The sequence below is a fragment of the Aulostomus chinensis genome, chromosome 1, assembly GCF_037954235.1.
Source record: "Aulostomus chinensis isolate RoL2024-O1b breed Wild chromosome 1, RoL_Achi_v1.0, whole genome shotgun sequence".
NCBI classification, from domain to species: Eukaryota; Metazoa; Chordata; class Actinopteri; order Syngnathiformes; family Aulostomidae; genus Aulostomus; species Aulostomus chinensis.
Genome location: NC_141320.1, coordinates 42,309,165 through 42,325,542, shown reverse-complemented (window position 1 = coordinate 42,325,542; position 16,378 = coordinate 42,309,165). Strand labels below are relative to the sequence as shown.

Genomic DNA, 16,378 nt, shown 5'->3' with positions numbered 1-16,378 from the left:
AGTTCACTGAAGTTCAGCACAATTCTCAATAAATCTCAATAGTCTGCATTCATTCAGACGTACTACTCAGACTGCTCACAGCACTTCCTGCTTCCTGCTGCTGAGTTGTTGCCATGGTGACCATTCCTGTCAGCACAGCAGCAGCACCGCTCTGTGTGCCCGTCCAATAAAAAAAAAAAAAACAAAACTGTGTTGTTTTCTTGTAGCTGTTCAACTTTTCACCATAACGAGAAACAGAAGACTTAATAGACGTCAGGACTCTGACAGGGACGACCTCAGCAGAGACTCCTCTGTTCAGAGGACAGGAGAGCTGAGAGAAGACTTTTTGACATCATTCTACATCCTGAGGGACGATCGTTTACAAAGTTCTATTGATATAGGACACATAAAATCACACCACATGAAGCAGGCTAATGAACAATAAATCAAATATAAAAATGCTTTATCTTAAGATCTAGAATATCTTGTGAATATCTGGAGCTTCATTCCAGCAGCAGACCTCCTCAGGTGATGACTTCATATTTGACATGTTTACCATTCAATGAGACTCATTGTCAGTCCATTGAAATCTACTGGTGTTCCTGGTGAGTTGATTTAACAACATGAGCTGACAGAATCTACGTTCAGGTAGGAACCACCACATCCAGGGGTCTGGACCTTTGAGCAGGCAGAGCCATCAAAGTAGCAGACTAAGCTAGCAGACGTTAGCATTGAGAAGAAACTGATACCTGAGTCTACTTTTGGGTCTGGTCAAGTGATGACACAATAATATGACATTGTTGTCAGACTGACGCCTGCTCAACACTGACCAAACACTGCCCTATTGCATTGTGGGAAATTTCTGCTTGGCTTGTGTCCATCAATACACACAAAGAAATTTGTCTCATGCTGCCATGACCCGGATTCGAACCAGGGTTGCTGTGGCCACAACGCAGAGTACTGACCACTATACGATCACGGCTTCCGCAACAGCAGCTTGAGCTTCTATATCTTTGTCTCATTGAGTGTTGCGGTGAACAGCTGTTGAACAGCTGAGGCGCGACTGCGGCGGCCCCTGATGCAGGAGACGAGCCAGGCCCCGTTCAGAAGGTGGTGGATATTATTCTTGGTGTTTTTAGGGCATGTTCCCACCCATCTTGAAGTGGGTGACAAAAATGGATTTTTTGTAAAGATTTCGGCGCGAGTTCGGCCTGTCAAATCCTGATCAGGGCCAGTTTGGTTGTGTTGTCTGCAGCGTCTGGCGTGCTCAGCGGGAGCGAGTCCGATCATTATAAAGGTGGGTCAAACAATTTAGGTTGAGACGAAGGACGGCACGGGCAGAGCAGACGCAGGTCTTCATTCCACCCGCAGAGCTGTAGAGCATGGATCATGTCAAGGACTAAATGAGGGGAAAGAGAGCAGGAGAGCAGGGCAGAGACAAAGACAGAGAATGCTCTCCTAAATCAAGGAGTGTTCAGTCAGTGGTAGCGCAGAGTGGCGCAGAAGAAGCGTGCTGTGTCCAGAACCCAGAGGTCGATGGATCGAAACCATCCTCTGCTAAAAGAAGAAAAATAAAATGAACCAGTGTCTTCAGAAATGTGTGTCTCTTAAAAAGAGGTTCATAAGGATTTTGTCTTCCTCCACAATCACCAACCATTGTGAGAGTTAACAACAGTCCACTTTCTGAATGAAGCAAAAGTAGACTTCAAAAGGTTTTTCTGATTCAACATAGCAGCTAAATTTCCATTTCCATTTCCTGAACAGGACAGGTTAAAAAAAAAGGGAATGTCATGACTTCCTCTGTATGTTAGAATATGAACGACTAAAAATGTTCATGCCCAGTTTTAAGTTAGAATTAAACTGAAAATACCAAAACCTTCCCTCTTCAATCCTGTCACTCAGTGTTGTAAACTGTTTCAAACAAATTCTCCTGTTGAACAGTTTGAGTGTTTCTAATGAAGCTGAATGTTCTCCTCTGCTTTCCTCAATTGGGTTTCTTTCATGTCCTCCTGACATCAAAGACAGAATTCTAGCTACAAATAAATACACTATCGAAGCCCTGATGACATCATCATCAATTCTGACTTTGATCTGGAGGCTCTTGCTTTAATCTTGGCTTTGATCTGACTAATGTTTCCTGACAGGTTGCTGTTTCCACTCAGCAAATAAATAAATATAAATATTAATTGGTTGTGACATTTCCTTTCACCTATTTACAACCAAGTCCTTTCAAAACTTCCCCAAAGAGCTCAGCTGAAAGACCCATGTGGAACGGCTGATGCCAGCACAGCCCATTAGCATCTGAGTGGTCGGTGAAACTCCCTAACGACCACCCCTGAAACTCCCTGACACCTCACAACGACTGTCGTTTGGGGAGGCCAGGTGAGTCTCGGGAGGGTCGTTTCCACCACAATAGCACTGACCACTCCCATATAGGTTTATAAGCTGGAGTTTCCACACTCTTCACTAGAACTGAAGAAGCCTCTCGGATGAGAGGTGAAACGTCTTCAAGATAAACTTAAGTCCAGTTGACCAGATTTTACTTCGCTTCGATCGACAAACTTGATCAACACAAAATACCAGGCCTTGCACAGTGATTCCCACTGACTGACACTGGGGTCTTCATTTTCCACAGGCAGGATGGCCGGTCCCCCTGTGCTTCCCAGGTCCCTCCCTGGCACACATGGCATAGAAAATGTTTCACTTGTTTGCTGATTCAATAAACCTGACCATTAACATGTGTGTGTGCCTCTAATTTACATAAACTGTTAATACCAAGACAAATGCTACCTTCAATTAATCATTCATGTCATGGAACCCTTGGTCTCCATTACATTGGTCAACCAGAGAAGCTTCAACTGGTGACGCTCATTCAACAATGGTGAAGGTCAAGCTGCATCATCTGCTGTGCTCCTTAACAGGGGAATTAGCTCAAATGGTAGAGCGCTCGCTTAGCATGTGAGAGGTAGAGGGATCGATGCCCTCATTCTCCAGAATACTTTAACTTGTTCTGTTGATCAGAGTAGCTGCTGGGTGATGAATGCTGATGTTTGTCCACTGGTGTGATAAAGTGTCCCCTGTTACTGAGATGTGGATGAACACCTGCTCAGGTCAAAGCTGCAATGAAGTCAAGTCATCACCCTGTAAAGCACCAAATAACAAAAGTTACACTTTACAAGTAGAACAGGTCCAGTTCAACACTCCTTAAATGAATTTACACCCAACAATTCTTCATGAGCAAGCACATCCTAGCTCAGGCCCAATTTTTCGTGGCGCTCTCCCAGATGCTTGGGAGCTTCTGGGGGAGCGCTAGTTGGGCCTAAGCTAGGAGCTAAGCTAAGTTGGTCTGCACCAGCTAGTGAGGGCTGGCTAGCTCTCGCAGCTTTTGGTGCAGAGCCGCTGCAGGTCCAATTCAACATCGCTAAGCCTCACCTCCAACACAACAAGAAAACTACATTTAACACACTTATCAGTATCACTAAAGGAGGCAGAGGAGGAACAAAACATGTGGCACTCTGAGCAGGAGAGAGGAGAACAAGAGGGAGAAGCTATCGTTAGCTTAGCGTGTTTACAAGGCAGAAAGACTGTTGCTACCAGAATGATGGTCTTTTAAACTTCAGCCAAATAAAGCAGTTAGGTATTAATTTTTGGTGGGTAATTAGTCAATGAAATAAGGAATTAGCAGGGAGGATCACACTTTAGCTAGCACAATGAAGCAAGGCTCTACGTTCAGCAACACAGAAAAAGGAGTTGAGGTCACAGGCTTCCTGCAGCCAAGGTCAAAAATCCAGGACGGACGAAGGGGAGGACAGCAAAGACAAAGACACAAGAAACAGAGATAATAACCATAAACTCCATAACAACCATAACAAATATAACCATACAGAACATATATAACAAATATAACAAGAAAAGCATTAAAAGATATGTCACCTCTGGTCAGATACCCTGATTTGCATTTGTGTCTGTCAGCATTTTCATTTTCATGTTAAAGCCTCCAGAATGAGGGGAGGGGTCAGGGGCAGTTTTCTGTGTTGTCTGCAAACTGAATTACAGGAAACCTGAACTTCCACTCTCAATGTATCCAACTGATGAATAATTGTTTGATTTATACATAGATAACTTGTAGTTATTGCACACACACACACACACACACACACACACACACATATACACACACACACACACACACATTTTTGAAACAACTCAGGAGTCATCAGGTGTTTTACTCAGAGGGATTCATTCATGATAAATGAGCATGGAGGAGACGCAGTAATCATCAACACAAGCGTCACATGAGCAGGTCACCACCCACTTTTATTGATTGGTTCTTGTAAGAATCACTCCTAATGCCATCAGGAGGTCATTTTTTGTCCTGCCCTGTCTCAACTGTTGGAGCACAACTACAGCCTGAACTCTGCCACTACCTTATCCCTCCCTAACATCCTCATACAGACCCACTATCTGGACTAGCCTGACCCCCCTGACCCTCATCAGTCACTCGTAGTGCCTCCCACTGGAGGAATAGGAGCATCGGTGAGCTCTGACTGTTGGGATGCACATCCATGTGATGAAGAGCTGTTTTAAACAGGGAATCATTTGACCTCTTGACCTGTGTGGGCAGGTAAGGAGGGACGATTCCATCATGAACAATAATATTACTAAACAAATGGGTCTTTAGCTTCTTTCTAAAGGTGTCCACAGCGTCCTCATGTCCAGTGGGAGAGCATTCCAGAGTCTAGGAGCTGCAACCTGGAAGGTTCACTCTCCTTCAGTGAGGCTGAATCCCTGTGGTCAGGGAGGATAAGGGACCCCACAGGTGTCACTAAAGTGCTTTAGACTGCAAAGCACTCAGCTAATCAAGCTGGGATCAACTGCTGTGGTGATCAAGGTATCATCATATATAACAAACAAAGAAAACAAAGTTGAGGAAAATGACACAAAGAAAAAACTATGAACATGAAAAGAGCATCTTCTACACCAGATGTCACACGGCTCAGTAGACCTCTGGTGTGCCCCCTAGCAGGTCCAGTCTCCAGGGTGCCCCCATCATTCTGCTTTTCAGTTGCAGGACATGCAGCAGAATCCCATCGCTCCTCTGCAGAAGAACATGTGAGAGCGTCTGCTTGCTCTTCTCTGGCTGGACGTAGGGGAGAGTCTGTTTGCTGTTCTCTGGCTGGACGTATGGGAGAGTCTGCTTGCTCTTCTCTGGCTGGACGTAGGGGAGAGTCTGCTTGCTCTTCTCTGGCTGGACGTAGGGGAGAGTCTGCTTGCTCTTCTCTGGCTGGACGTAGGGGAGAGTCTGCTTGCTCTTCTCTGACTGGACGTAGGGGAGAGTCTGTTTGCTCTTCTCTGGCTGGACGTAGGGGAGAGTCTGTCTGCTCTTCTCTGGCTGGACGTAGGGGAGAGTCTGCTTGCTCTTCTCTGGCTGGACGTAGGGGAGAGTCTGCTTGCTCTTCTCTGGCTGGACGTAGGGGAGAGTCTGCTTGCTCTTCTCTGGCTGGACGTAGGGGAGAGTCTGCTTGCTCTTCTCTGGCTGGACGTAGGGGAGAGTCTGCTTGCTCTTCTCTGGCTGGACGTAGGGGAGAGTCTGCTTGCTCTTCTCTGGCTGGACGTAGGGGAGAGTCTGCATGCTCTTCTCTGGCTGGACGTAGGGGAGAGTCTGTCTGCTCTTCTCTGGCTGGACGTAGGGGAGAGTCTGTTTGCTCTTCAGACGTTTGCTGGACCTTCGCTTGAAGGTCATGATTTTCGTCTTTCAAACAGCTTTTTAAATCATGAAGATTTCTCCCCTGTGTGCGTTCTCATGTGTCTTGTTAGTTGTCCTTTTTCTGAGAACCTTTTGCCACTGACAGGGCAGGGGCCTATTTTCTCCCCAGTGCGAATGCACATGTGTGTTTTCAGATGTCCTTTAAGTGAGAATGTTTTGCCACAACCTGAGCATGAGAACGGTTTCTCCCCAGTGTTTGTTCTCATGTGTTTATCCAAACTATTTTTGTAACTATAACCTTTAGTGCATGCTGAGCACCTAAAGGGACGCTCATGTCAGAACTCTTTCACACGTTTACAGCCAACAGGCCCTGAGACAGGCAGCCAAGATCATCAAAGACCCCTCACACATACTCCACTCTGCATTTGAATGGCTCCCCTCTGGGCGACGCCTCCGCTGTGTGGCCTGCAGAACTGAGAGGAAGAAAGCCTCCATTCTCCCCAAAGCCATTCTTCTCTTTAACTCCAGCTGCTAACACCTTCCCCACACCAACACCCTACACACACACACCTACATACTCTCCCCGGACTACTCAATATCCTGTCTTCACTGTTACACTGTTTATACTGTTTACATTGTCTGCACTTTATTCACTCACTCCAGTCACCTTACTCTTCATTCTACATTGTGTACATAGTGTATGTAGTATACTTATTGTATTTTATCTTTAATCTTATTTTTATTCTCTTATTTATTCCCACTGTCATGTCCCTGTTTTTTTTTCTATTGTTTTTTAATGTCATGCTGCTCAGTTGTACTGTACTTTAATTGCCCCTCGGGGATAAATAAAATCTGATCAATCAATCTGAATCTGAAATCCTTACTGACTTCAGTCTCAGCTTCAGAAGAGTCTGACATCTGGTCATCAGTCTGGGGTTGTACAAGTGGATCTGGATCTACCTTGCTGGCTGGTTCTGGTTCTGGTTCTGGTCCTCCACACTCTTCTCCATCAGCTTCTGTTTTCAGAGGATGAATTGGGCTGCTGCTCAGAGACTCTTCTTTCAAGTTCTCCTCAGTTAGACTCTGGTGAAGCTGTGGGAACTGAGGTTTCTCTTTGTCCCCTTCACTCTTCACAGGAACCAGAGTGAAGGGGAACGTGGTGATATCAGCCTCCTCCTGCCCTTGAAGCTGCCCTCCCTCCTCACTGGTCCAGAGCTCCTCCCTCTCCTCTTTAATGTGGGGGGGCTCTGGGTCCTGCAGCTCAGGGGGAACCTCTTCTTTAATCACCAGCAGCTGCTCCACATCTGGAGGACACAAACAGCAACATCAGAAATCTCTTCATTTGACTCTGAAACAGCGGAGCAACAGACAGAAACAGAAATCAACTCAATGAAAAGAGACGTCCTGCTACTGAGGACCAGTCAGCAAACTGGGAATAGAAACACTGGCTTCAGATGCTTGGATCAACGTTGGGTCACCCAGGTCAAAGGTCACGGTCCCCTCTGCTGAATGGTTTTGTCCATTCATGATCACATCTGCTAGTCAGAATGTTCATTTCCGGTGGGCCCGGGGTCATCTCTCTGCCCCGTCTCTCTGTGGGCTCCCTCCGGGCGGGGGTTGCTGCTCCTATGCTTTCCTGCGGGTCCTGACATGGGTTGGGCCAGTGGCCTGGGGGGGCTTCCTGTGTTCAGGGGGTTTCTGGGTGCCCGCTGACCTGCCTGCTATCCTGGACTGGGGGTGTGATGTTCTGGTCCCCCACATCAGCTACAGTCAGCTACCCACCGCATCCAAGACAAACCGTAGCACGCACGCGCACACACACACACACACACACACACACACACACACACACACACACACACACACACACACACACACACACACACCTGGTCTCAAAATACACGCCTCTCTGGCTACAAAGACGGGTCAGTGAGAGTTTTTCTCGACTGATAACTTCTGTTGTTCTGTGTTGTAGAACTGTAATACTCTGAGAAGAAATACCTGCTGGCTCTACTCTCTCTCTCTCTCTCTGGTCTATTTTTATATTTCGTCACTTGGTGACCAGTAGAATTTCCGATCGAACTCTCAATAAATCTCTGTTATTGTTGTTACAGTTTTTGTTTGTTTGTTTTTCTCCTATTGTTGTCCCCCCCTTGTCCTCCCTGTCCTGTCCCTGCTCTCTCTTCCTGTCCTCTCCCTGCTCTCTCATCCGGTCCTCTCCCTGCTCTCTCTTCCTGTCCTCTCCTGAGCCTCAGTCCGGTAGCTTCATCAATGAACCAACACCATTCCTAATAAAGTTCAACACAGATGGTGATAGGAGGAGTTTATCAGGTTCCTCCTTAGCAGAGTAGAACTGCTTCAGTCCAACATGGCACCAGGAACATGGATGCTGCTGCTGAACAGGACAGGGTAAAAACTACAAAAGAAGGCTGGACAACAATCCACAGAAAAACTAGTTTACCCTTTGATTTTGACCTTTGAATTTTTACATTTTACCTTTCAGACGTTCACACACAACCCGGAAATGGCTTTTTACACCTAAAATCCCCTAAAATGCTCTCTGAGGGCCTCTGCAGCTCCACTTCCTGGACTGAATTCGGGGCCCAGCAGGTCCCTGGGGGGACTCACCTGCTCTGTCCAGCCTGACTCGGGGCTTCAGCACGGCATCGAGCAGCAACCTCTGCCGGCGGTTCTCCCGCTCGTACTCCGCCACGGTTTCCTCCAGCAGAGCCACGATCTGCTCCGCGGCCGCCGCCAGCCGCTCGGTGAGCAGCGCTCTCAGCACCGGGACTCCAGCCGCTGAGTCTCCTTTATGGTGTCATGTAGCTGTCATAATCATGAGAGCGCAAACACAAACTAATCGAGCACAGGATCAGGAACTGAGGGCATAAAAAACATAAAATTGAGAGGTCAAAAATAATCTTTTGGCAATTAAAGTTTTTGTCTCGAGCGTGTAAATTGTGACAGAGCGCAGTTGTGGAAGCGGTGGCGCTGCTCGCTCTCTCTTCTGACTTACACGCTCGCTCGCTTTGGATGTTTTCTCACTCTCAATATTTTTTCCTACCTTAAATACGTCACGAGTGTAAGGCTCGACAAGACGATTGCCGATCGAAGTTCGTCGGCGGTACTGCTCCGAACATGCCATTAAACCACATAGTAGGAGAAGGAGTAGAAGAAGAAGTTCATCTACAGGGTAGCTGTACGTCCGTCTTCGGGCTCTGTGACGTCAGCAGCAACATCTCTCCTGACGGTGTGAGACGTCGCCCGGGTGTCGGAGGAGACGGAGCTGCTTGTAGAGGGCGACTCGGTTGTGGAGCTGCCCTGCTGACTCTCAGTTCTCGCTCTTTTTAAATCCCTGTTCAGCGAGCTCCGTTTCATCTTTCCTGCCAGCCTACAAGCTGAACTGTTTACATTAGCGGCACTCTCGCCAAGCGGGCGGATGCAGGTGCCGCGACGCATCGCCTGATGGGAGGTTTTGTTAAATAAGTTTTGTTGGTTAATCCAGTCCTAAAATAGACAAGAGAATTATGTTTGCTGACTTCAATATTCATGGAGAGGCTGAGAATGCTCTGCATTTATTTCATTGTTAGACTCAATTAGCTTCTCTCAAGAGTGTAAAATAAGCCCACCCACTGCCTGAAGCACACCCTCGACCTTGTACTGAGGCAGTGGATAAACAGACCAATCATACCAATAACATCCACTCAAAATAGTAAAACACATCTGACCGACTTCTTGTTTGCTTTGATCATTTTCAGCTTTGAAAAGGATCTCTTCACAGAAGCAGTTGTCAAAGGAAATATGGCATAGATTTGTAAAAGTGTAAAGTTTATTAAAAAGACAAGTTTACAAGGACAGTTAAAAGCTGTGGACCAACTACAGTCCCAGTCCTGATACACCTGAGACGCAACCGATCCGCCGCATATCAGTGGCATTTTTGTTTCAGCAGCCACCATCTCTTCCTTACACCTCCATTACACTTAAAAGCTACGTCATGACAAATGGTTTCTCTCCAGTGTGCATTCTCATGTGTTTTTTCAGATTTCCTTTTTCTGACCAGCTTTTGCCACAAACTGAGCAGGGGAATGGTTTCTCCCCAGTGTGTGTTCTCATGTGTCTTGTCACCTGACCCTTAACTGAGAATGTTTTGCCACAAATGGAGCAGGGGAATGGTTTCTCCCCAGTGTGCATTCTCATGTGGTTTTTAAGATATCCTTGTTCTGAAAATCTTGTACCACAAACAGAACAGGGAAATGGTTTCTCTCCAGTGTGTGTTCTCATGTGTCTTTTCAAATGTCTATTTTCTGAAAATCGTGTGCCACAAATGAAGCATGTGAACGGTTTCTCCCCAGTGTGTGATCTCATGTGTTTATCCAAACTACTTCTGTCAATAAAACCTTTACTGCATGCTGAGCACCTAAAGGGAAGCTCATCCTCACTGACTTCTGTCTCAGATTCAGAAGGACCAAAGGTCACGTTCCTGATGATCTCTGATTCTCTTCCAGTCTTTACTTTTTGCTCTTTTGAGCTGCAATGGGTCACTTCCTGTCCTGGTCTCAGTTTCTGAAGCAAATTCCTCCTTGAGCCAAAGGGTTTGTTGTGCTCAGAGGTGGCCGTGTTATCAGGTCTGACCCAATCATCCTCACTGACTTCAGTCTCAGCTTCAGAAGAGTCTGACATCTGGTCTTCAGTCTGGGGTTGTACAAGTGGATCTGGATCTACCTTGCTGGCTGGTTCTGGTCCTCCACTCTCTTCTCCATCAGCTTCTGTTTTCAGAGGATGAATTGGGCTGCTGCTCTGAGACTCTTCTTTCAAGTTCTCCTCAGTTAGACTCTGGTGAAGCTGTGGGAACTGAGGTTTCTCTTCGTCCCCTTCACTCTTCACAGGGACCAGAGTGAAGGGGAACGAGGATCCGCTCCTGGACCGACACCCGCAGCAGCTGCACGGCGCACATGTTGAGGTTCTACCGGCGCCACTCAGCCTTCAGGAGACAAAGACCGAGGCCGGGGGTTCACGGACTTCTCCTTCTTTCCTTGTTGTGTTCAAAGCTTCCCGCGTCTTCTTGTCGTTTTGTGAAGCGCGTATTGATGACGTATGTGGTGACGTCCGAAGCCTCGCCAGCCGGCAGTGACCACGTGACTGATTCAGGACCTGCTTCTCCGGCTTGGCGTGAGATTCTAAATGTAAAGCAGTGAAACGCCGTGGTTTCCTCCCTCCTCGTCCAAAAGCGTTCGCTATTTGATCAAAGGAAGGAGAAACAAGTGACTCCATGTTGTGGAGGCTGAACTCAGAGTTGAGAGAACTTTCATTCTGATCTGAGAGCAGCAACAAAGCCACTGAGAAAAACTGAACCACTGTCAGAGTCGGCACAGCATCAGCAGTCAGGCTGTGTTCACACTGGGAGAAACCATCGGACAGAAACCTCCCTCAGTCACACTGAAGGAACCTGAACTGACTGCTGCAGCTGGGACACACACACACACACACACACACACACACACACACACACACACACACACACACACACACACACACACACACACACACACACAGCAGGAAACATGAACAGAGAGATAAAAGCACAGGATGCCTCCTCCTCCTCCTTCCAGAGATCAACTGATCTCCAGATTGACTTCAATTCTTTGATCAGAATTCTTCTTCCTCCTTGATAGATTTATTGATACTTTGTCATAGACGGTCCATTCCTATTGGAGGATGTTAAAGAGCAGAAGAACCAGGTTCCCATGTATGGAACTAGAATATTTATATACGGTATTGCAGTCGTTTCCAATATCCATCCATCCATTCTCTTCCTCTTATTCCTGTTAAGGGTCATGGGGGTGGAGCCTATCCCAGCGTCGACAGGTGAGAGGCGGGGTTCACCCTGGACAGGTCACCAGTCCATCACTGGACCAACACATAGAGACAGACAACCATTCACTCTCACAGTCACACCTACAGTCAATTTAGAGTATCAATCAGCCTCGTCCTCTCTTGATGTCTTTGGACTGTGGGAGGAAGCTGGAGTACCAGAGAGAACCCACACAGGAACAGAGAGAACATGGAGACTCCACACAGAAAGATCCTGTGCTCCAGCCAGGACTGGAACCCTGAACCTTCTTGCTGTGAGGTATTTTTATCTCACAAGTGGAAAAATGGAGAACGTTCATGTCATTACATGTCGTTCTCCATTAGGTCACTAGGGGGCAGCACCTACCTGCATCACCAATATGAGCCTTCAGTCTGTCAGGGGGTAGAATTCAGTCACCACCAATGACATCAGAGTCAGAGTTTAGACATCAAAGACAGACATTAAAGCCTCTCTGATAAAACAAAAATATCCTGCAATATTTTTTTCCAAAGTGAGACCCTCTTTATTCTCTAGTTTAATCTGCTGCAATAATAATGAGCATCTTTGTCAGTCTACTGATGAATGTCAGATATCTTTGATGACCAAACCTGGACGTTTGTCTCAGTTTGACTGGAAGTCTCATTCATTCATTTCTCCTCCATGATTTCCTGCAATGATTTCCTGGTTCTGCTCCATTCAGGTTCAGAGAGCTGAGATTAAAATCACTCAGGAATAAAAGAGGAGACACCAACAAGTCAGCATGGAAGAGGAGCAGCTTTTCAAACTGGTCACCCTGGCTGCTGGTCTGGGCCTCCCTTTGCCTCGGTGCTCCTTGAACCAGTGAAGGTCCTGGTCCAGTCTTCTCCACTGAGTCCTCGTCAACAGGGAGCACCTCCCCACCAGAGAGGTGCAGGGCAAAGGAAAGGAAAACTCCAACCAGAATGAACGCTGCACTAAAAACCGCCCTCCATTTCTTGAGGGGAACGTTGGGTCTTCCTCAGGCAAATGGCAGTCAGCAGTGGCTCAACATCTGAACTGAGCCCAGACCTGGTCAGCTGATCATTCACCAGCTCAGCCCCTCCCACTCATGACGAAGACCTTGAAAACCCCAACATCACCTCCTCCACCTCAGTCTGGCGTGTCTGGATGGAGGGCTGTGACGTCAGCAGCGATGACATCACTGACACAAACACACTGATCTCTGACTGGTTTGGTCTGAGTGGGATTCAGTGACATCACACCACCTGCACCAGATGAAGGGGCGGGGCATCCAGGAGCTGTGACATCACTGGTGACTCTTGTTGGGCCGCCTTCTTGGCCAAAGTGGAGGAGAACAGGACCCAAATACAGACGGGGGAGAGGAGCGTTCAACAAAAGGAGGCTTGAATGATGAAAAGACAAAGAACAACAAAGGAACTCAAAGCACCAACAGAGGAGAAAAGACAAAGTAGCAAACAAAAGCCAAACTTCCACTGGAAACTTGGAGGAGCTGGAACAGGAGGGAGAGAACATGAGGCTGAGAACCCTGGAGAATGAGAGGTGGACAAATCCACCAGCGCAGCATCAGGAGAGCAAAGAAACCAGAAGGAGCTTTGAGGAGCTGCTGACATGCAGCCAGGGAGCGTCTGCCTGAGATGGGAGGAGCTGCTCATCCACCCAGATGGAGAAGCAGCCATCTTGCTCTTCTGACGCCGACCGGCAGAAGGAACAGAGGAGGTGAGGGGCCTCACGTTGTCATGGCGACATGGAAACAGCCTCCACCAGATGCACTTTGTCTTTGTGAAGATCAAAGTGAAAGGAAATAATAAAATAAAACAGTGAAGGCTGCATGAACTGAGTGACACACTTGAGGATGACATCAGCGAAATATGTGATGTCACACTGCTGAGTCGTGAGGTCACCACCAGAGAACAAATGAGTGATGAGATGCTGATTATTGACTCTCTACTTTAAATGATCTCACTCTCTTCCAGCTTGAAGAAGTTTGAGGATGAATGAAGTCAAGAACTGGAAAAATGTAGAACGTTCATGTCATTACATGTTGTTCTCCATTGGGTCACTAGGGGGCAGCACCTACCTGCAACTCCTGTGAGCCCTCAGTCTCACCTCATTTTCAGGCTCCAACTAAAATGAAGCTTCAACTCTTCTGAATCCTCTCCACCTGTCAGATCTGTTTGAAACTTCCAGGTTTGATCAACATCCCAGTCTGAACACATCTACAGGTCAGTAGTGACCACAGCGCCACCTACTGGCAGCAGGAAATGACAGATTTGACACTGAGATGTCCTCATGTAGCCTGTTCATGGTGTCCTGCTCAGATGTGGTCAGACCCACCCTGAGAGTTTGGGGAGAACCCTTGAAGCCTGGGACTTCAGGTCCAACGCTGAGACCACGGCGTGATGGAGAGTTCTGATGATTCATCAGCACAATCAGACTCTGATAACTCCTCCCTCCCTGGTTGATCTGAGTCAAAGTTCCCATGTCTGATCAACTTCCTGTCCTGATGACATCACTACTGCAGGTGACCAGTTAGCATTGCTCTGTTTGATGAAGCTGCGTTCAGGGAATGAGCAAGTTTCCCTTTGTGTCACTGCTTCTCTACTAATCTGATCTCTGATCAGTTCACCAAGAAGAGTCTGGGGTCAGGGGCTGGATGAGTAGAGCTGTTTAGTCAGGAGGAGGCTGCTCTGATTGGTTCCTGACACTGAAACAAGACCTTCATGTATTTATGATGACATCACCAATAGGAGCCTTCCCAGTCTGTCAGGGGGTAGAATTCAGTCAGCACCAATGACATCAGAGTCAGAGTTCAGACATCAAAGTATATTGGAAAATATACTGCAGTATAATGAATATTAGATTTCCATGTATGGGAACCTCACTCTCAAAAGTAAAAAGTATTCTTTGTGCTGGTCCAGGCCAAGATGGTGGTGTATGTGAGCTGAAGGAGGAGGGTGGGTTCTGTTCCTGTGTGTGGAACTCATCAGATCCAGGATCCAGGATCCAGCTGGACTTCAGCTTTCATCAAATATCAGGAGATTTGGACTGATTTAGAAATGTGTGGTGCCACCAGAGAGTCCTGAGTCCTGTGGAAGACAACAAGCTGTTGTTGGTGAACCTGCTGAAGATAAAATGTGTGTGTGTGTGTGTGTGTGTGTGTGTGTGTGTGTGTGTGTGTGTGTGTGTGTGTGTGTACATATGTTCATGTCTGTGTAGGTCCATGTGTGTATCGTTCAGCATGAGTGTCTATAAACTGATCTTTTGATTGAAAGGAAGGGTGATTTTGTTGAGAATGTGATCATTCAAAGTAAACAGTGAAATGCTTTAATATATAAGAGCAGCAAATAAAATGGATTTTAAAAAATTAAAAATCTCTCTCTCTCTCACACCGTTGGTCAAGGCAGACACAAAGATCATGAGAATCTGGATCTTGTGTTTGGCTTCAGTGAAACCAAACCAGATGAACCAACAAGTGTTCATTCTGGTGGTTTTCAAACTTTCCAAAGCTGCTTTTATTTTGGCTGTTGAAACTTAGGAACTGAGAGTTCTCTCTTCTTCTTATCTTTAGTTCTGAAACCGTCTGTTGTCACGGTCCAGCAGCGATGCCTCTCGGTTGCTATGGTTACTGAGCTCAGAGAGAAATGAGCGACCGAAGACGAGTTTCCTCCAAGTCTCCTCAGCAGAGTCGTGTGAGGACGAGCAGCAGAAGTCTCAGCCTCCTGTCCCCTTTTAGAGCTGATCAGTCTCTCTCTGCAGGGTCCAGTCGTCCCTCCCTGCTGCTGCTGCTGGTTTTTCTTGAAGTTCATTGAAAATCCAAGCAGAAGCAAAGTTGATGTGAGTGACATCATCAGAGAGAAGCTGCTAATCTGATGAAGGACCACAATCAGGATGAAGAATTGGTGATGAAGATCACAACGTCATCAGCAGAAAATCTGAATCCTAGTTCTTCTAGTTCTAGTTCTTCTCATCAAGCCTGTGTGTGTGTGTGTGTGTGTGTGTGTGTGTGTGTGTGTGTGTGTGTGTGTGTGTGTGTGTGTGTGTCAGCAGCTCCCAGCTGCAGCAGTCAGTTCAGTTTCACTTCAGTGTGACTGAGGGAGGTTTTTGTACGATGGTTTTTCACAGTGTGAACACCCACTGACTGTTGATGCTGTGAAGACTCTGACAGTGATAAACGGCTGCATCTTCAGCCTGAACTCCACTGATGGTCAGAGTGAAGCCAGAGTTTGATCCACTGCCTGAAAAACGAGCTGGAGTCCCTGATGCTCTCGAGGTGGCCCAGTAAATGAGAGGTTTAGGAGGTTCTCCTTCTCTCTGCTGGTACCAGGATAAACGGTTCCCACTATAAACATCCTGACTGGTTGAACATGGGAGGGAGACGGAGGCTCCTGGAGCAGATCTCACTGCTGCAGGCTGAGTCACGGTGACCTGACCTCTGGACTCTGAGGAGACACACACACAACCATCAAGCAGCTTCATCTCAGAGGACCCATGTTGTCTATCTGTTCAAGGACTCAATCTGCTACAAGTCCATTCTACCAGCAGCTGAATCAGGGAGATTGGAATGTGTGGGGTTTCTTTGTTCTTCATCTTCATGACTGAACAGAGAAGCTTTAGTTGATGGCAGTTGATGTGACGTTTTCCTCTGTAAACGTTGCCATCAGAGTGTTTGCTGCTCCATTTTGATTGTTGCTCTCCAGCTTCAGCTCAATAAAAACCTCTTCATCACATCAGTCCCATGTGGAGCTGCGTTGTTCCAACAACACTGAGCTCTCAGCTCATAGCAGTTCTACAATAAAGGTTCCAACACAACGTTCCATTGATCCATGAACAAAGCAGGCAGT

At 47.0% G+C, this 16,378-nt stretch overlaps 1 protein-coding gene across 1 annotated transcript in view; it reads right to left on the bottom strand.

Moving 5' to 3' along the window:
• Nucleotides 1-8,872: 8,872 nt before the first annotated feature.
• The window catches only part of LOC147271704 (uncharacterized), a 238,291-nt gene continuing 230,785 nt past the window's right edge, over nt 8,873-16,378 (bottom strand). Inside the window, exons 3-4 of the mRNA XM_086202775.1 lie at nt 9,761-10,070; nt 8,873-9,193 (exon numbers count right to left, since the gene is read on the bottom strand). Of these exons, the coding sequence (XP_086058901.1) occupies nt 8,873-9,193; nt 9,761-10,070 (631 nt within the window). The remainder of the gene's footprint in view (nt 9,194-9,760; nt 10,071-16,378) is intronic.